This window comes from Lissotriton vulgaris, unplaced genomic scaffold, assembly GCF_964263255.1.
Source record: "Lissotriton vulgaris unplaced genomic scaffold, aLisVul1.2 SCAFFOLD_1049, whole genome shotgun sequence".
NCBI lineage: Eukaryota > Metazoa > Chordata > Amphibia > Caudata > Salamandridae > Lissotriton > Lissotriton vulgaris.
In genome coordinates, this window is record NW_028250089.1 from 677,380 (window position 1) to 697,752 (window position 20,373).

Below are 20,373 nucleotides of genomic sequence, written 5' to 3' on the forward strand. Positions count from 1 at the left end.
TTACTGCCAGAGACCTCATCACTCAGCCAACCTGTGCCTGGTTAAGGATAAATGCTTGTTCTGCCGCAAAGGTGATGTAAACTCCTTGTGACTGCTGATAAAGGTTGTGATAGAGACTACCAGCCGCAGATTCCTTAACGTAGAATTATCCCCAGGCGTGAGACTGGATCCGGAAAACTTTTTGCCACTGCATCCCTGCACGCCGGGGGACGGCACCACGTGACCCCGCCCTGACGTCGTCCGTGTCCATGACGTCAGCGAGAATACATGAGTCCCACCCCGGGGCGCCTATGTCAGTTTTTTTCTCTTTTCCTCGTGCAACGCGGATCCGGATTGTGTCCTGGCCTGTTTTCAGGCCTTTCATTCTTTTTCTCGCTTTGGCGTTAGTGGAACAGTGTGCGAATGCCTTCGGGCTTCAAGACGTGTACCTCTTGTGCACGTCCCATGTCGGCGACGGACCCTCGCCCAATTTGCATGTGGTGCCTGGGTGAGCACCACGACTTGACGGATTGCGAAGCCTGTCAGCACCTCAAGCCTAAGTCACAGCGGGAGCGCCAAATGAAATTGCTGTCGGCCCGCTTGTCCAGGTCGGTGTCCTTCCACCGTATGTCCCCTACCTTGGAAACAAGGAGTCGCCGGTTCAGTCTGTGGCATCGTCCCTCGCCACTGCCCCAAGGGCGTTGTTCCCCAGCTGGTAGGTCCTTCAGCTTGTCTCCGAGGTCCTTCAGCGGTGGGCGCTGCCTCCCCTCTGAATGTGAGCCCCAGCCTGTCTCCTTCCTACCCGTCGTTTCCCGGCGTTGGGGCGACTAGGGCCCAAATGACAACCTACGCTGCGGCTCTGCAGGCTTCTTTGGCCCCTCCTCCACCTCCTGAGACGTCCGCCGATCCCTTGCCTCGCGGCTCCGGCGCCAAAGGTTTCGGCTTCATGCCCGAGGAGGGTGATGTCGTCGGAGTAGTCCTTCGGGGCTCCCCTCTTCGGCACCTGGCGTCCCTGTCTCGCTGCAAATCCCTACAGGGCTCCCGGGAAATCGCCGGGACTCCGGGCTTGCCCCTGAGTCCCCCTCGGTCCTCTGAGCAGGTGGCTGCCTCACCAGAGGCCGAGCCGGCGCCAGTAGCCTAACCTCCAGCGCGCGCCCCCCCCCCCCCCCGGCTCCGGTCAAGTTGCGGGTTGAGGCTGGAACCTGGGGTGCTTTCCCGAGTCCCTCTCGGTCCGCGATACAGGCGGCTGCTCCATCTGAGGCAGAACGGCGCTGATCCTTCGCCATACTGGGGTCAACCCCGCCCCATTCTCCTGTGGAGCACTTGGTGGCAGAGGTCGACCTGGTGCCGCAAATACCCACTCCGATGCCAATTGACATCAATCAGGCGCCTGTGGCGGACTCCACGGAGCCATGCTGACGTTGGGTTCTAGATTTGTCTCCTGAGGTTCCTTCCTCTCCAGAGGTCTCATCTGTTGGTGTCTTCCTCCCCAGAGACAGGGCGCTGCATTGTTGCCTTTTTACCTGCATCTTCTAGGGAGGGCTCCTCGCCGTCTCCACAGCCTAAATCCTCGAACCCTTATTTCCGTTGCTCGTGGCTGGCTATTCCACCGGCCTCTCCGCCTTCCCCTGGGGCACCTCTGGTTCGCCATTCATCTGTGGATCCCCCACTATTCCGGGGCTGGCCGCTTCCCCCTGTACTTGGGGACGGACTGCTCAGTCTGCAGCCGTCGCCCACGGAGGAGTTGCTTTCTCCTCTGCCATGCCTTACTGAGGCAAGTGTTGCTTTTGTTCAGGCTATTTCCACAGCCGCTGCTATTCTGCAGACTGGAGAACCTGTCACTCCATTTCCTACGGATAACCTTTTGGAAGTTCTCCACCAGGGCTCTGGTGGACAGAAGCTGTTCCTTCCTTGCCATTGGTGGTGTTTCCACCGTCTCTGGAGGCCCGGTGGTTGTATTCATGGGGGAGTAACGTCTTCGCTTCTTCCAGTGCTGCCTTGCGGGCACTCAACACTGTGTGTATTTGCTAGGGCTACTTCCAGCCTGTGGGACTCTGTGGAGTCCCTTCTCTCCCATGTCTCCCATGAGGGTGCCCATGCTGATCTGTGGAGCCATGTGTTGGATGGTAGGGAGTTGGCCGTGTTTATTCTTCGTGCAGCCCTGGATGTTTCCGATGCTCTCGGCCGTGCTATGGCCACTTCTGTGGCTCTCCGTCGCCATGCTTGGCTACGTGATGCTGTTTTTCCTGAAAATATCAGGGAGCGTCTGTTTGACCTGCCCTTTGACGGGGTCCTTCTGGTTAACACTCTTGCGGACTCCGCCATTCAGCGTCTTGTTGCGGTGCCGTCCTTCTCCTCCACCTCAGTAGGCTGGTTTGAATATCCTCTGGGACTTGGTGGGAGGTGTTATCCCATTGCTCCTGGGATCTGGTGTTTGGGGTGACCGTGTGGTTTGCTGTGCCCTTGGGGTCCCTTGGTTGGCCCCTCTTTTCAGTGGCTGCTGGTTCAGCTCCTTTTTGGCAAGAGTGTACTTTTTGGCTGCTTATTAAGCCGTCTGTGGTTTCTGCCACAGTTTTTATGATTTTGTTCTCTGATGCAGGATTTTCTTCCCTAAGAGTGGTTCCCATAATTTCTTTGGAACTTGTCATATCCTAAGTGGGGTACTTGTAGCTATTGTATAACTCGCCCTTCCTGGTGTTGCTGTATTCCGCTGGTGCAGCTTCCTGGTCATGGCTCCGCCATCTACGGCGTTGTGCTGCTGTGTCTTTGTCCTTTTGTCAGCCGTTTGGCTTGGCCCTCTGTCTGGTGTTCCAGAAGAGATTCTTTCCTGTGTTGACAGCTTGGTCCATCTTACTTGCTTCTCCTCTTATCTTCCGGCTGGTCGCACTTCTGCGCGGATCGGTTCTGTCCGGAGCAGTCTCCTTCTGGGGTCGTTCGAGATTTTTTCTGGCCTTGCCCTGCCCTTGTTTGGGGCCCGGCGTAGTCTGGGAGTTCAGTTTGGTGGTGCTAATCAGCAGCCAGCTGTATCTGCCTTCCCTAATGGTCTGCAGTCGGGGGCCTTGGCGTGGGCCTAGCGTTCCTGCTTCTTTTTCTCCTGGAGCCTTGTGTGACTACGTTTTCCTCTTGCACCTGCCCTTATTGACGGAGGTGCCGTTCTGTCTTGGCTGTCTACTTCAAGCTGTGATGGGTTTGGCTGCCCTCTTCACTGTGTTTGTTTTCCGATGGAGGTCTTTGCCTTCATTACTACCTCTCCTCCTTGGAGTCTTGGGGTAGTTCTCTTCCCCGGTACTCCTCTGTGCTGCCTGTACCTCTGAGGCTGCTGGCGGGGGTCCGTAGCACCTTGACTAGGCTTAGGGTGTATTGGCCCCTTCTCGCCTTGTCCATGCTTCCTCCTGCTTGGTGGGGGCTGTGCTACCTCTTTTCTTCTTATCACGTCCCCTGTGGGGGTCGGTTTTTCCCCACGATGGCCAGGTCTCTTCTGCTTGGAGGGTGACTGGGCTATTCTCCCTGTCCCTGTGACTCATCCCCTATTGGGGCCCTGTGTTGCTCAGGCTGGGGAGATCCTCTCGCAGACCCTCCTTCCCTTGGGTATGGCTAGGGTTTCTACTCTACGTTAAGGAATCTGCAACTAGTAGTCTCTATCAGATGTACGACTTACCTTCGACAACAATGTATCTGGTAGAGACGATTCTAGCCGCAGATTTCTTCACGACCTGCCCTTCCTCCCTGTTCTGCGGGGACTCTTCCTTGGGCTTCGGCACTCGCCTGCCTCCGGGTGGTTGTCTCCTGCGAATGCCCTTTCTTACTCCCTCTCTAGGGGGATGCTCGTCTTGTTTTTGCTCCATTCCTTCCTTTCTGGTGATTGGTTGATGGTTTCATGAGTATTTCTGCACCCTGGTCTCCAGTGTTGCGTCTGCTTGTGTCCTTCTTCCTTTCATTGCTTGAGCTTCTGGCTCCTTTGAAGTCTTGGGGTTGAGGTCCCTTGGCCGGGTCTCGACCCTTGGCTCTTTTAGGAGATGTCTCTCCTTGCTGGTGTGGTCTGGGGATGAATTGTCGTTGCTCTTTTGTTCGGGCCTTGGCGTCCTTCCCTGTTCTGGGCGGTGGTGGCAGACTTCTTCGTCTGCTGTGCAATTTTTCACATGCTGTCTGCCCCCGGGGGGCTGTTGTAATTGTTTGCGGGCTTGCTTTGCAGCAGCTGTGCTCTATTCTTTCCTTCCAGGACTTTTGGTACATAACCGGCACCATTCTGGATGGTGCTGTTCCTCTCCATTTGTTTATCTCCTTCCTATTTGGCTGTTTTTTTCGCGCACTGTTCCCGTATTCTCTCAGTTTTTATTTGTGATGGCTCCACGTTGTGGAGCGGAAAAGTTCTCTGAAGAAAACGGACATCGGCGCTCCGGGGTGGGACTTATGTATCCTCGCTTACGTCATGGGTCGCGGACGACGTCAGGGTGGAGTCATGTGGTGCCGTCCCCCAGGCGTGCAGGGATGCTGTGGCAAAAAGTTTTCCGGATCCAGTCTCGCGCCTTGGGATAATTCTAGGTTAAGGAATCTGCGTCTAGAATCGTCTCTACCAGATACATCGTTACCGAAGGTAAGTAACTCGTACGTCCGCCATTGTCTGTGACCTTCACTAGATGTGCGGCTGAATCTACCTGGGGTTTCAGAATGCTTCACAGTCTTAATGGCTCTTGGTAAATGTCAGATCAACTTGTCTCTTCTCCCCTGTGGTTTCTGGCCGTGGGCTAGTTTTAGCACTAGTTTCTGATAAAAAAAAACATTTTGACTGCAGTTACACAGGGGGAAAGCAGTGAGGTCTGAAAGTGCTTGCTCTCATTGCCTTAGTGACGGACATAGCCATGTAGATAATTGTCCTTTACCCACGTTGGTTCTCCTTTGCTGTTGCTCCATACCCCAATTATGAAAATGACTAATCTACCAGTCAGGAGTGCTACAGCAGAACATTCTGCAGTTGGGATGTTCTGGACTGGGCACAATGAGACCACATAAATGCGCCTTGTTACTTCACATCAAAACACATCACAGATGTTCCGGATTAGTTTTCATGTTGATCCCAACTGCTGTGACCACTATGACATCCATATCCTAAACACAACAGGACACATTAGGAAGATATTACAGACTTGTACATTACAGCTTAGACACGCCATATAGGACGTTACCCTAGGTATGGTTCTAGTCAAACCACCAGGCAACAAGCATGGAAGTGGCTGAGATTCATGAGCTAGTGGAACAAAGGTCTTTAGCTACATCTCTCTCACACTAAAATCCTGAACACGGTACTAAATGAATAAAATACTGTAAACCAGCCATGCAAGGTGATCACTTATGGTCCTCTCCAGTTGAATCCACTATTAATCCTTGATCAAGCAGCAGTTTAGTCTTGGTTTAAAAATAAAAAATAGAACATTGTATTCACACCACCCATCCAATGATGACTTCAACCGATTTATGTGATGAAGTGCCTTTTTGTAGATATGCACGTGATTGTATATGTTCTAAAGATCACAAAAAATATTTTATGTGCGTATTCAATCAAAATGTATTGCATATTTAATTAAAACATTTGTAAACTTGGGATAGCAGAAAAAAAATTGCACTAAGCGTAAAGGAACTAAGCATTAATTATAGGTCCATTATTTCCTTCATGTCCATTAAGAAAGGAGATTGTTCTTAAAGTGTATTTTCTAGTGTATTACTGTCTATATTTTCAAGACTGGGCATATGATGTTTTTTTTTTTCCTGCAAAAATTACAAATGTATCATTGAGTCTAGTGTTATTCCTCTTGTGACATTCAATTACTGATTGTCTGCAGCTGTACACACCCAGATTGTTAGAGAGGTTGTAACCGGAGCCTTCAGTCTGAAAGAAGTGCAAGACAAATTTAGGTGATATGCATCATGGTTTCTTGTTCTTTGGGACACCATCTATATGTGTTGTCTTAACCTTTTGCCTTCCATTTGGCACAAAAACCCTATGGAATAGTAAGTGTCTGTATTTTTTGTTTCATGTTTCCCTCACAAGAATATAACTAAAATCCGCCCGTCTGGGTGCAGCATTTTCGTGCATTTATAAACTGTTTCCTGAAAAAGGTGCCATTTCACAGCCTTCATTAATTGTTCATTTTTATACCTTTTAGTCAGTTGTTTGGGGAAGAAGATGCAGATCAAGAAGTATCTCCTGACACCGCTGACCCTGAAGCCTCATGTAAGTGATTCTTTTGAAACTTTCAGTCTCTCCTGAAATTTGTTTGGGCCCTGACCACCAGTAAATAATTACTAATTCTGCAACTTGGTTACTTGTTGGTTGGCCACAGTCTCCAATGTTTGCATTTTATACTGCAACAAAACTGACGTTCATGCATTTCATCTATCAAAACTCAACAAGGAAATGTTAATGGAACCTCGTCCTGGATATTGGCTTAGAAGGGCACATCATGAAATCAGTTTTTCGTGAACATTAGTACTGCATTGCCAGTTCAATTCCTGCTTTGCTTGCTGTGAATCCCTTTTCTATGACTGAGGCATACAGGTTCCTTTTGGTCTGCTTTAATGGTTTCCACACAACACCTCGCTACCCGGCATGCGCCTCGCACTGCAGGACTTTGATGTATTGTTTCCCATTTAGAATCTGGGATTCAAATAATTACTGTGCTTTCCATAAGGTAGAATATCAGTACTTTCAGCATGTGTGTGTGTGAGGGGCGCATAATCGGACATCTAAACACAATTTGTCTTGGTGTGTGTGTCTTTTTTCACAGATCATTGTCATCTGATGGAGCCCTGAGCGTAGTCTGGCTAACATAAGAGTTTGAGAAGACTTCTGCCTTATTTCTTAATGGGGTGACCATTAAGACCTGCCCTGTAATTCACCTATTTGCTCTAGATGGCACTTGTAAATCTTGTTCTCTGCAGATTAAGTTTTCCCAGAGGCAGAGAGCTGCATCTCACTTCTTATCCACAGTTTGAAGACTTTCTTTCTAAAATGTTCCTTACCTGTTTAGAGTATCTTTAAAACTGTCTAAGCAATCGCCATCTTTTTCTTCTAACTCTATTTGCTAGCTAGGCCGTGATGTGTCTGGCTTTACCACATTGACATTAATCCTTCCATCATCTTGTATAAGCCTCTTGCTTCCTAACAAAGGAGCAGCCTCTTTTGCTTAATGCCTAAATATTCAGTTCTAGCACTTGCTTGCAATCCTGCTCCCTCCCAAAGCGCTGTAAAACATGTTGTCGCTTACACTTTATTTTTTTAATGGCCACGAATCTATCACGTTTAGTTTACAACTTTCCCATCTTCCACACTTCTTCTCTGCACATTGGCCTTTATTTGCACTTTACAGGGATAAAAGAACATGGAGGTCTTGACTTGTTTTTCAGATCCCAGAGTCCTTGGGACACTTATTCATAAAAGCTCTTAAAATCCGCAAAAACGTGAGGCTTTTTATAGCCAAGTTCAGGTCCTTTTCAAGGAGACTAATATGCAGATTGGAGATGCTGTCATGCCACTGCTTTAGGCATCTGTCAGTGAGCAAAGGGCACTTTGCTCTGCCACTATCTCTAGCATTCTAACCAACTTATTTTGAAGTCCATTTAGCTGCCATTTCTACTCTTTCAACCTAAATCCCTAGCTCCCCATTTCCGCAGGAGTCCCTCTGAGATTGTGTGAACAGCCTGAATTTTCCCATGTTGCAGCTGTAATTTTCGGAGGTACTTTCACATTATTCTTTAGAACGGGTATACAAGTCATAGTTTTTACAGTTCTGTCCTCTTTTAATGCTGCAACAGACTACTGCTAAACATGTTATAACTGCGGGGCTGACCTCTTCTCAGTCTCTTGTTCTTCCTGATCTTTGTTGGCTACTTTGATAACTGTGAGCCCCCAGCCCATTGCAGTGCCAGTGTGTGGCCCCAGTAAAATATAAAAACATATTGGGGGGGTCCCTGCTTATTGCACAGACTGGCCAGTGGGCTCTCTCCATTGCCCCTTGGATCAAAAGTACTACCCAACTTTGTAGCACGGAAGTGGAAGCTTCTCCTTTTATGCTTCGACACGTTCCGATATAGGCAGCAGAAATAAGTTGGGAGAGCATTCTAGGTCTGGGTATTTTTAAAGTGGAATAAACTGTCTCTTCGTCTTAGATTGAAAAAAGGATTCTCTTTTAATTTAAGTAACCGGATCTTCACGGAAATGCAATTTCAAGAAGAGGCCTGACTTTGCTGGGCAGCATTACCTGGTCAAAGTTCTGGGTCATGACATTACCATGCTTTTGTAGTTTACTAATGTAAATCACCTTTTCCACAGAAACTGTTATTCTTCTCTATACAAACCATATGTATTCATAGCTGGTCCTTGCTGCAGATAAATAATTCTATTCTACCAGCTTTTCTGCAGCTAAACTTTAGTTAAATATATCTAATATCAAACAACTTTTTCATGAGAATAAGTGCTGGGCAAAGACTCTGAATCAGGTGTTCTATTAGCTATGTTTTGGCATCCAAAACTTTGATTGCTAAAGGATCCATACACTAGATAGTATATAAAGTCTGTGACTGATGGGGATCTCGAGGGACGCATGTCTTGTAAATAATATCTTCACCATTCACTTGATGAAGGATAAATGCTGTAATAGTTAGGGTTTTTTTGCACTTTTTTGCTGCTTAGCCTACATAGCAAAGTTGGATTGTATTAAGCTAATTAACTTTCTTTTTATTCCCTGGGTGGTTTTGAGGAGCTTATTTAAACTGAGCAAGAAGGACTTATTGGATTGTGTGTTTTCAGGGGAGGCAGCGGAAGCAGCAGTACAAGCAAATGCATCCAATGAGGACGGTGACATCAAACGCGTTTCAACAAAGCAGTGGGCAAAATCAACAGGATACGATCCTGTAAAACTATTTAACAAGGTGAGTGCAGTGCAAACCACTGAAGCTGTTTTTATGGAATTGTTGTGCTTTGTAGGAAATCAAGAAAACTAGCAATGTAACTTGAATGCCATACATAGCAGTGGCGGCCGGCACACCCGGGCTCCCCATAGACAATCACAACGCTGCATTGCAGCATTGTGATTGGTCTGAGCGCCATAATGCGGTGCTCACACAAGCAGTGGGAACCTGGCCATATTCTGCACCCGAGCTGCAATACGGCCTGGGTGGAGAGCATGCAAAGTGCGCATGAATGTTAGGCCGGCCCGAGACGGCCGGCAAAACATTCATGCACACTTAGAGTGTGCCTACCACTCCCACCCCAACTGCTCTAGGAGCAGAGCAGCCCCAACCACCCAATAAAGCTGCCACAGCAGGAACAAATAAAATGATGACGTTGAGTTATCATTTTATTTTTCCTATTTTTAACTGCTAAAAAGCAGTGGGGCGATGCTCCACTGCCTTAGCGGAGGAGCCTCCACAGCAGTGCCGTCAACTTGTCAATCACATACTAGCATGCACATAACAGAATAAATTCTGTCTGTCGACTGGAGGCAGTAAGGGCCAAGGGAGGCTTCAGGAAAAGACACTTTCGACCTGAACACCGTTCGATAAAGCAAATCCCAACCATGGATGCAGTGTGTTGAACTTCCTTTGCAGTACTGGGCAGGACAGTTGCCCAGGTATTCTGTATCAATTACTGTTGTTGTAACAGGTGGCCATTCGATCTCACACGGTGAGGAGTTTCATGTGCTCCAGGACAATTTAAAAAGGATTTTTTTCTCTAAAATCCAGTTCTAAAGAGGAATTCAATACTACTTATTCGGTTGTTAGGAGTTTCTGGGAGTCATAATTGGCAGCACTAGTCCCCTGGGTCATTTCCCTGCAGCAGCGAGTTGTGCACGTACAATACAGACATTGTATACCTGATAGAAATTCAGGGTGTATAGCTGACCATATCAAGCCAAGCTTCATGCTGTACCATAAATCACCGTCCTGCTGCCCTAACTGGAAATAATGCCAGTGTAAACTTTCACTCTAATCTTACCAATAGATGTTATACATAACATTGTTTCTGCTAATCAGAATGTATGTTTCCGAAAATAAAACTGGATTGATACTATTTGTCAGGATGTTGCCAATAGTGTGTGTTTCTTATAACTATTTCTTCTGTAATTAAAGATGCAACTAGTATTATCAAGTTGGCAGCTATTAGGATGCTTATTTATATACCTCCTTTGTGGTTCTTCCTAACCATCCTACTTTCCCATTGCCTTCATACAATGATGCCAGTTTGCTGTGAATGTTTCACATTGTTCCCTGAAAATTGCTGTCCCTGTTTCCTCATGTTCGAGCCACTTTCCTCTTTGCCATGTCAATTTAACATACGCGCAACCGTGGCAAAAGTAGCCTTGAATACCCATATTTTCCCATCCCTTTTGTTGTCATATTGTTTCTTCTTTGCCAATGCTAAGATGGATTTTTAATGCTGCCCTCAATACAGCCAATCAGAGCACTTTTTATTTAATTTTCCTTCCTCCCCTGTTTTTGATTCTTTATATTTCATTTCACTCCAGTAATGTGCCACAGAAATAGAGTTTCAAAGCATGAGTCCTGGGGGGGTCAAACATCTCTTTGCAATCTGTGGGAAAAAGCTTCCAATGAAAACCTGTCAACAATGTGCCCCACTGAAGGAGTTTTATCTTGTTGTTTGTATGGTGAATTAAATCAATCTGAATACTGTCTTAAATGTTTTAGCTTTTTAAAGATGACATTCGGTATCTGCTGATGATGGACAAGCTGTGGAAGAAGCGGACACCTCCCACTCCCCTAGATTATAAGGAGTTACAAAACAATGGTAACTTTTTGGTTTATCTAAAGTTAAATATACATGAACACAAATGCTATACCTAGGTAATGTTCATATTCACTGAGACCTTTTTGTAGAAACAAGTGAGTGCGCTTTTACTTTGGTGCAGTGGACTTTGGATTTAACCATTTTTTTCTTACAACAAAAGCTACCTGATAAATTAGACAAGCCTGACGACATGCATCAGTGATTACACTAAAAGAAAGTGACAGTTATCAACATTTGATCAATTAACAAAGATATGAGTCTAGTGAATGCCTCAGCATTTGAAATGTGCCTGAAACAGTTGAGATTATGATTAATTGGTAGTTTGTATACGTCCATAATTGGCAGCATCAGAAGATTCAAAAGGGGTTTACTTTTCATCCATGATGTGAAATAATAATCGTTTTTTCCCTAGAGTCGATGTCTTTTATGAATAATCAACATAACTATTGGAGAGAACGTCTGTTTATGTTAATATAGTTCTGAATATTAGTTGTGGCCAAGAGACCCCTATAGACGTTTTGCCAATAAATAAATTACATATATACTCACCAACAGTGTTTTTACTGATCCCTTTTCATCTAGTGGTGTGTCAAGTGTTCTTCATATTTTGTTTCTGCTCCCACACTCCACAGCATGAGCATGGGACAGTTGGTCCGCCCGCTTCATCCATTCCTGTCTTGCAGTGTAACAGCGGCTTTTTTATGTCCCCATTTCAAAGCCACCTGAAAATGAGTGCGCTTCAGTATCTGATCAGGACAATCTCAACACAGATTCATTACTTTCGAATATTCCCCAGGCGTCCGACTTGATACGAAGATTTTTCAGCTGCCCCCTGTACAACAGTAGGTCACGTTGTTCGGCTCTGCACCCGAACAAATGTGCGCACACTTATATAGACACCACCCCAGTGTGCTGACCTCAGTTCATGATTTCTTTTTTACACTAGAAGCACAGAGCCAAACTGAGGTGGAATGACCAGTGTGCCAAGGTGAGGTCCTAAAGGATGTCTGTGATGTGAGAATACAGTTTGCATAATGGGGAGGTGGGAGGATCAGTAAGGAATCTGCAACTAGATAGTCTCTCTACCTGATAAGGCATTACTGAAGGGAAGTAACATCTGATAGCAGATTCCTTAGCTTAGATAACAAAGCCATCTCTTCCAGTAGGTGGGTCTGTGAACCTGTTTACACTGAAAGGTTCTGGCTGACTGAATGGTCTACATGCCCACCACGCAGGACCCCTCTGCCTAGGCAGTGATGTTTAGCAAACGTGTGCAGCGATACCCACGTAGCTACCTGACAGATGTCCAGAACTTTAACTTCCCTACCTAGTGCCCTGGGCACAGCTTTATCTCTGGTGGAATGAATGCTCACGCTCTCAGGGGGTTGCTTTTTTGCCATTACATGGCAGATTTAGATGCAGAGGGCTATCCATCTGGAGATGAGGTGTAATCAAGACTACGCAGCCTTGGTATTCGGCTTCCTGTTTGCTAGCGCAGGTCACCTGCCCCTGAGCAGAGCTTTGAGTCTCAGCACTTATCCTTTTACATTCTCCCAGTCCTCTAGAAAGAGTGTTTAGTGAACGACCCAAACATTCATTTTGTATTCTTAAAAAAACTGTTATTCACAAATCTGTGTAAAACTGTTAGAAGTATTGTGGTTTTGCAGCCATCAACCGTTAATTAATATGCATCACAAGTAAAATTGTGTGATGCTACTCTGATCCGCTAGATGGCACTATTTTCTTTCAAATCATGTGAAAAAATCGGAGGATCTAAAATGGAATAGAAACTAGTAAATAAGATGTAGGTTCAATACAAAGCTCGGGGTAGGTTTCCAATATCAATACTGTCTGTCTAAGAACTCTTAAGTGCAAATAAAGAATGTGTTACAAGTTTATAGAACTAAGAAAAATGGAATCGCTTACCTAAGGCAATTTGGTCATTAGAAGACTGTCTGTGTGGGAGATGCACTAGTCTAGTTAAACCAGGAATGGAAAGAAATGAAGATACATACACAGAGGCGTATAGTACTATGCACCTGGAGGCATCTATTCATCTGTCTCAAAATGGTTGTTTTTAGTGTATAGAGATTGGTAGAAAATTAACATTCGCCAACATATTAACATCTTTCCACCAGCATGTTCAACTGTTGTAAGAAGTTGTTAGTTTGGATCACTTTGGCGTTATTTTCTTTGAAATTAGACTACACGTGCAAAATGTCAAAACTCAAATTGCTACTAGTATCATGTTTTCCATGCCTTCTCAGTGACCGTATGCAATCGGTCATTATGTATGGCTTTTGCACGTTGAGGTTTTTTGTTTTGATTTTTTTTAAATGAAATTTAGTTGTATGAATTTGCTGATCTGGTCACTTAAAAGCAGGGGCGGATACCACTAAATCCATACCAATTCACCAGTTTGCTTAGTAATTGGTAATTTTTAAACCTTTAAACTGTTAGCGAGCTTTCAAAAGCAAGCAGATAATTGTTAGGGTCGATTTTGAGTCCAATCGGTTTGTGAGAGGCCTTAAAGCAGGACAAACTACAGAACATAATATATTATTGGTTAGAGACTCAGTAATTCTTTGTGTTCTGTTTTCTGGGAATGCATTTGATCCGAGGACTGCTTAATTTCTGAAGTTCAATAACCAAATCTTTTGTTTCCTTTCTTTAGAAATAAATGACTCTGAACATCCAAGCGAATCCAGTTTACCTGGCTTAAAAGACCAGCAAGTTCTAGATGTCAAAAGCTATGCTTCTCTGTTCGCAAAGAGTGTAAAGACACTTAGAGATCAGCTCTCTCAAAAGGGAGATGGAGCGGAGCTTGTTTGGGATAAGGTAAGTGAAACCGTGTGTCGAAGCAATGGTACAAGAAGACTGCGGTTGATAACTGTAGGTTCAAATGTCAATGTTGAATTTTTTTTCCATTTGAAAAGTTTTATATAGCGCAATCATGGCCCTCGCGGCTATTTGAGCGCTTTACAAATGAGGAGCAGAGACTTATAGAACCCATAGTGTCATAAAGAGGAAGATGACCAAGGAATACCCCAGATGAGGGTGTTGACCCTTCAGTGTCAAAACAGATGGGTCAAAAAAGACAATAACTTGACAAGCGAGTAATAATAATTACAAAAACTAGCACAGTTCAGGTTAAGACAAACACCCCCGGAAGAGGGTGGTGACACAATTAAATTAATACAGATAGATCAGAAAAGGCAATAACATACCAACCGCGCAATCCTAATGCCATAATCTAGAAAAGAACAGGATCAGGCTACTCATAGACAAGGGGGGCCTCACCACAATGTAGAGACCAGATAGCAGAAATCCTGAGCGTAGTTGATGAGTCCTAATATGCTAGGAGAGAGGAGTTCTTAGGATCTAATGGTTGTTTCTTACTCTAGGCAGGGAAATCGGTCTTGTTTCCAAGAGCATGTTCCATAGATTGAATTTGTCTATTTGCATTGTTATGAGGATTTGCCATTCACCCAGCTTGAAGCAACGCCAAGTAGGAGCGCCTTTTGAAGCTCACAAGGCTTGACATCCATCTTTATCCTCCTGGGCCGATGCTATGCCTCCAACTACCTTGAGCTCGCCGGCCATCAGCCCTGCGACAAGGACAGCAGGGCGTGGTTAAGTCTGAAGTGAAGCTGACTTGACAGTGTCATGAGTGTGCTTCTGGTGAGTGACTGAAGGGCGGGCAACCAACCAGCCAATCGGACCGTGTTTGCGCAGGTCAGTGGAGACCCTGTTTGGGAGCGCTAGTAGATTGATTGGGCCGCCTGCCAGGAGAGTGCAAGTTGGACCTGCCCCTGAGACTACACTACCTGCAGTGGAGGCAGGTCAGGTTGGGCTTGAACCGGCTGACTTCGACCTCTCAGACCTGAAGAGTAGTCTCTGAGGCTCATGCGAGGTAGAGTGGGCTCTGGGGGAAGACACCTCTTGGTTGTAAAATATACGAGGGGTGAGGCAGGAGGAGCAGCCCTGGTCCCAATCATACAGAGAGAAAGCTCCAGTCACCTTTAAGGAACCGGAATAATAGGGCATTGAGAGAGCACCCTACACAGACCGGTATTGAACCTGAGGAAATGCTGAAAAGGCCCCATTCTTATATCCTACAAAATAAAAAAAAAAATAGATATGGCTGCAATTGAATAAATAAAGGTTGTAAGACCAAGCTCCCGCAGGCTGCAAAAGTACCTATCTAGGGCCTGCCCACTCCCTGGCATCTTTGAATCATTGCTCACTCCATCTAATAATAATTGCTTTCAAAGAGGCAAACTAGTGGGTACTATGGATTTTCCGTGTCCCTAAAAGTTTATTCAAACTTTCTCGGATGTGTCTTGCTTTTGATTTAGAACTCTAATTAATGAAGCTTTTGAGCTCTTGACTGATTGAACAGTTGCAAAAACTCAAGCTCCAGCAACCTCCAAACAGACCTCAATTGATAAATGTACAGAACTTCCAGTTGGCAAGTCCCTGAAAAGAAGCTGGAAAGAATACCTTCAAGATTGACGTAACATCAGTCAACTCCTACTTGACTGTCCCGTATCTTTAGGGGAGCCAAACACATCCCCAGAGAAACCCAGCACCACCACTATTATCCATCGGCCACTGCCCAAACCAGGAAAATCACCTACAACCCATAATTCCACCTCACCCAGTCTACTTTTCATACTATGGACTTAAAACTCTGCATCTCCCCATCAATGAAATACGCACGCCTTAAAAAAATAAAATAATAATAATAAAATCTGTGCACATCAGGAGTTGTGCACAAGAGAATATATAGTGTGAATCTAAGCCTTGGAAACCGAAACAGAAGGAATGGGCTTCCTTATTGCTGCTAGCCGGGCCGATGAGAGGTGTTACCTCGAAACCGGTCCGGTCCTCGGATGCTTGATTCCGTTCTGGGAAGGACATGGCTTTTGTAGTTCGGACTGGACTGTTCCCATGGGGCACAGGGTCAGAGCTGATTTGCATATCGCCATTGTCTAACCCAGGGTGGTGTGGAGTGCAAAAAAACGATGGATTTGGGCCCAGATCTTTTGACTGGGTTGAATGTGTGACATTGATCCACATTCGGTCCATCACCTGTTTTGTTTGCAAAAAAAAGGAAGGGCATCCCAGGAGTACGACATAAAGAGTAAAGGCGGCAGGTGGATAAAGAGTACAATATGCATAACTAGAAATATGTATGGAGCAGTATCCAGGGTGAATTGCACCCACATGTTCTGTTACTTAATTTTTGAAAGGTGGATTTTATTGTTGGTCTTACTTCAGCCAGAAAGATATATGTGTGTGTATATATGTGTGTGTGTGTGTGTGTCTATTGTATATTGGGTAGCATTTCTTAAGCGCATAGTTACCCGGAGGCATCCCAGCGCTGGGCAACCTAAAAAGCACCAAGGAATTAAAAGAGATTAGATTTAAGAAGCTTGCAAAATTTAAGGTGATCGGGCTGAGCGTAGGTGTTGAGGAATACTAATCCACAGTGTAGGAGCATTATAAGAAAATTGACGTCCTCCTGTTCTTGCCCGTTTTATTCTCGGTATAAACATTAGGCCCTTACCACAGGATCCAAGGGTCCTATTGGGCACATACGGTTGATTCCAAGACCTCATAAGGGGGCACCATTTCCTGATATCGATTTGTGAACAATACAGAGGGCCTTGAATTGCACTCTCTTCAGAACCGGCAACCAATGCAACCTCATCAGAGCATCTTTAGCCGATGACCGCCTGGGGACCTTCAGCAACATACGGGCTGCACAATTCTCTACTGTCTGCAGTTTCCTCATGGTACCTATGGGAGCGCCGAAATACACGGCATTAGCATAATCAAGTCTTGATAAGACCAATGCCTGTATGAAAACGCATTTTGCTAAGAAAGGAAGCAAGGACAGCATCTTCCTAAATTTCCGGAGTAATCCAAAGCAAATGCCTGCCACTTTACAAGATTGAGCTTTGAAATCCAGGTTGGTGTCTATGCATACTCCTAAACTTTTTACCTGCTTCTTCGAAACAGGAGGAGGACCAAGGCAGTTGGGCCACGATGAATCAATATTAGTAGGGGCCGATGTCCCAAAAAACATAAGCTCCGTCTTAGAGCCATTAAGCTTTAGGAACGAACTGCTCAGCCAGAAAAAGACCTCCTGAAGACAGGAGCGCAAATCTGGATCAGGAAGGCTGCCTTGATTAAAAGATACCACCAACTGGGTGTCGTCAGCATACGACACGACCTGGACACCGAACGGAATACGTTTCGGGGCTAGGGGGCTCATATATATGTTGAACATTGTGGGGCTCACTGAAGACCCTTGAGGCACTCCACAGTTCAACATAATCCGTCGGACACAGACTCTCCCTCAATCACCCTATGTGACCGATCCTGAAGGAAGCACTGAAACCACTTGAGGGCAGGGCCTAATATACCGAGCTCCCTCATTCTTTGGATCATAAGCTGGTGGTTCACCGTATCGAAGGCTGCCTCCAGTGTCCACAGCTTTTAATGTCTTCCAGGGCGGCAAGTAATGCTGTCTCTGTACTTTGTTTAGGTCTGAAACCAGTTTGGGAGTCATGTAACAGATTATTCTCTTCCAGGTGTGCCGATAAAACAGAGTTCACATATTTTTCCGCCACTTTACTAGCACCTGGTAAAAGAGAAATTGGGCGATTAATTGCTCCAATCATCTGGGTCGAGGTTAGGTTTTTTGAGCAGTGCCCTAACTCTTGCCTGTTTCCATTGATGAAGGACAATGCCAGACTCCAGGGAAAAATGTATACAGTTAAGCAAGACTGGAGCCACTGCATCAAAGAGGGTACCCAGAATTTTTGGAGGTGCAATATCTACGGGGGAGCCTGATTTCAAACCTTTAAGAAGAGTTTCTAGTACAGTATGTTCCAAAGTGGGAAAAGACTCCAGTAAGTAGGCGGAGCCAAATGAGTCAAGCCCATTTATTTCAACTTCTTGGGGGGGCAGCGTATAGATCGGAAGTGATTTATAAATAGCATGGATTTTGTCTTCGATAACGTGCAACCGCCTCACATCTAATCTCCGGGGGCTAGAGCTTGCTCGCGGGGCCACCACAGTAAGCCATTTATTAGCAATTTTAAAAACTTCTTCTGAAGATTTCGCAGCAAGAATTTTTTCTTGAAAATAAGAGCTCTGCGCAGTCTTGATTTCTTTTTTATAATGTCTTATGGCTGCATGATATGCAACTCTATGTTCTAAAGTAAAATCCTTCCTCCACAATCTTTAGAGTCTTTTACACAGTTGTTTTAATTGACGGAGCTTGACTGAGAACCACAGATTTTTCTCTGTTTTGGTCCTTTCTGATACTTTAATTTTAGGAAGAGCTACGTTAAGAGCTTGATCCATCCAGATGTTAAAACTGTCATAGGCCTGCATTGGATTGGTGTGGGGAGCAGGAGTTTTACTTATTAAGACTTTAGAAATGGACTCAATAGGAAGTTTTGCCCATTGTCGTATCATTTTAGAAGTCCTAATAGTTTGGTTATGGGTCCCCAGTACCATGATAGAAAAAGACAAAAGTGAATAGTCTCAACACGGAACCGGGACCACTTCTACTTTCAAATCCATTATATTTGAGAAGATTGGATCCAATAAATGGCCTTTGACATGAGTAGCTCCTTTGACTTTAATATGTAGATGAGTGTGTGTATATGTTTGTGTTCGAGGCATGTGGGCTGCTGACATTCATATCTGTGCATAGATCGCCGCCTAGTGTTGGGTCCGGATGATTGCACATTGTTGTCCTGGAAGAGTCTTCGAAGTATCACGAGATAGGTGGCTCCTCCCCTGGACTACAGTGCACATGGGCATCCTCTCCATCCCCAGATTGTTTTTTCCGCCTTTGGGTTCGGATGTACTTTCTCGACTCCAGTTCGGAAACTTTGTTATAACTCTTTACTAAGGCCTTCGGGGCGTCGGTATTGTCTCGTTCAGTGCCTATTTTTCTCCAGTTTTTCGAACAGGACGTCGAAGGCCACTTTTGACTTTCGACACCAGAGGTCCAAACTACGACGATGATGGACCGAAGTCCGTTTAAACAATGCCCCGTCTGCAACTCTAAATACCCTCACATTGATGTGTACAATAAATGTTTATCCCCGGACCACGACGAGGCCAGCTGTATGGCCTGCTCAAAGTTCCGGTCGAAGAAGACGCTTGAGCTCGACGCGCAGCAAGACAGTCAGCGCAGAAGTCTGCACCCGAGCCGGACAACATCTTCGAGGCCGGTGACGAGGAAGGCGCCGACGAAGAAGATCCTGACCAGCAATCTGACCCAGCGTCAGAGCACGACTCCAACTTCGATGTGGACGAAGACGATGAGGACTACGTCCATGAAGAAGACGTCGTCGAGGTAGGGGACGACGTAGGGGACGATGTAGAGGCTATCTGGGCCGTCTATGACGACTCCAGTGATGAGCCAGGACCAACCGCAGTAGCGGGGCCTAATACTGACAATAAGCTCCCTACGGCTCAGGTCGAGGCATCGCCGGAAGGCCTTAGCCAAGATCTTACTCCACATTCTATAGCCCCACGTCCAGGCCCGGCTAAGAATACTTCAAAGGAGCCATCGGTCGATCTTTCAAAATCAAAACCGAAACCTACAGAGCCATAACCTAAACCGAAACTACTAAAAGTGGTCATCGGATCGACGCCATCAAACACGTCGACAAGACCGGGGCACCGAAGCCAGGCTCTACAGTCAAACACGTCACCTCGATGCAGTCAGCGTCGACGGCCAAGCATGGCGACAACACCAAAGGTCTCAGGCCAAAAAGGATGTCGAACCGAAGATTTCAGCGTTCAAGCCGCTACTGGACAAAGCTCTAGAGTCGAAGACCAAACCCGACCCGAAACAGCAGATTGCATCGACGCCCAAGGCCGTACATGCTACGCACCGTGAGCTCGAGTCGACGCAAGGAATCAAGCATGCTAGTGAGCCGCCGAAGCAGCTCGGATCGAACACTACGGAAAGCTTTAAGAAGGTCGGCTCGTCCACAGGTCACCCTCCAATTAGATACGGTCTGCCGCCAACGGCTTGACCCAAGCACCTCGAGCAGCACAAAGGCACCGACACATCCAAAAGAGTGTCTGCGCCTTCGAAGTCCACTCCTGAGGGGGTTATGTTCCAAGAACCCTCGTATGACAACCAGTCTAAACTCTTCATCGACTCGGAATCTGGCAGGTTCACCATCCATAATCGGAAAATCGCACCAGAACATCCCTTGGAGGCGTACAAAATACCTCTTAAACGGAAGAAGGACTCACCCACCTCACCAGTTCTATTTGAACATGTTAAGAGCTATTCACAACAAGTGGCATATTCTCCAGCGCAAAGCGAGGAGGACGTGGGTGATGAATACGGTCAAATGGCTTTCACTTATCACACTGACACTGATCAGGAGGAACCTCAGCAATGGACTGATGCTGCAGACCCTGATGATCCACAAGCTGCACCGGACATTCAGTCTTACAATGTCAAAACCTCGCCTACTGAAGACACGGCGGCGTTAAACGCTTTAATAGAAAGGGCAGCCCTCAACCATGACGTGGAAATGCAC

General features: G+C 45.9%; 1 protein-coding gene across 1 annotated transcript in view; it reads left to right on the forward strand.

Moving 5' to 3' along the window:
* UBA2 (ubiquitin like modifier activating enzyme 2) overlaps positions 1-20,373 on the forward strand; it is a 190,649-nt gene that overhangs the window by 101,154 nt on the left and 69,122 nt on the right. The window contains exons 7-10 of the mRNA XM_086950487.1: positions 6,141-6,208; positions 8,783-8,904; positions 10,681-10,780; positions 13,455-13,618. Coding sequence (XP_086806613.1) covers positions 6,141-6,208; positions 8,783-8,904; positions 10,681-10,780; positions 13,455-13,618 — 454 coding nt within the window. The remainder of the gene's footprint in view (positions 1-6,140; positions 6,209-8,782; positions 8,905-10,680; positions 10,781-13,454; positions 13,619-20,373) is intronic.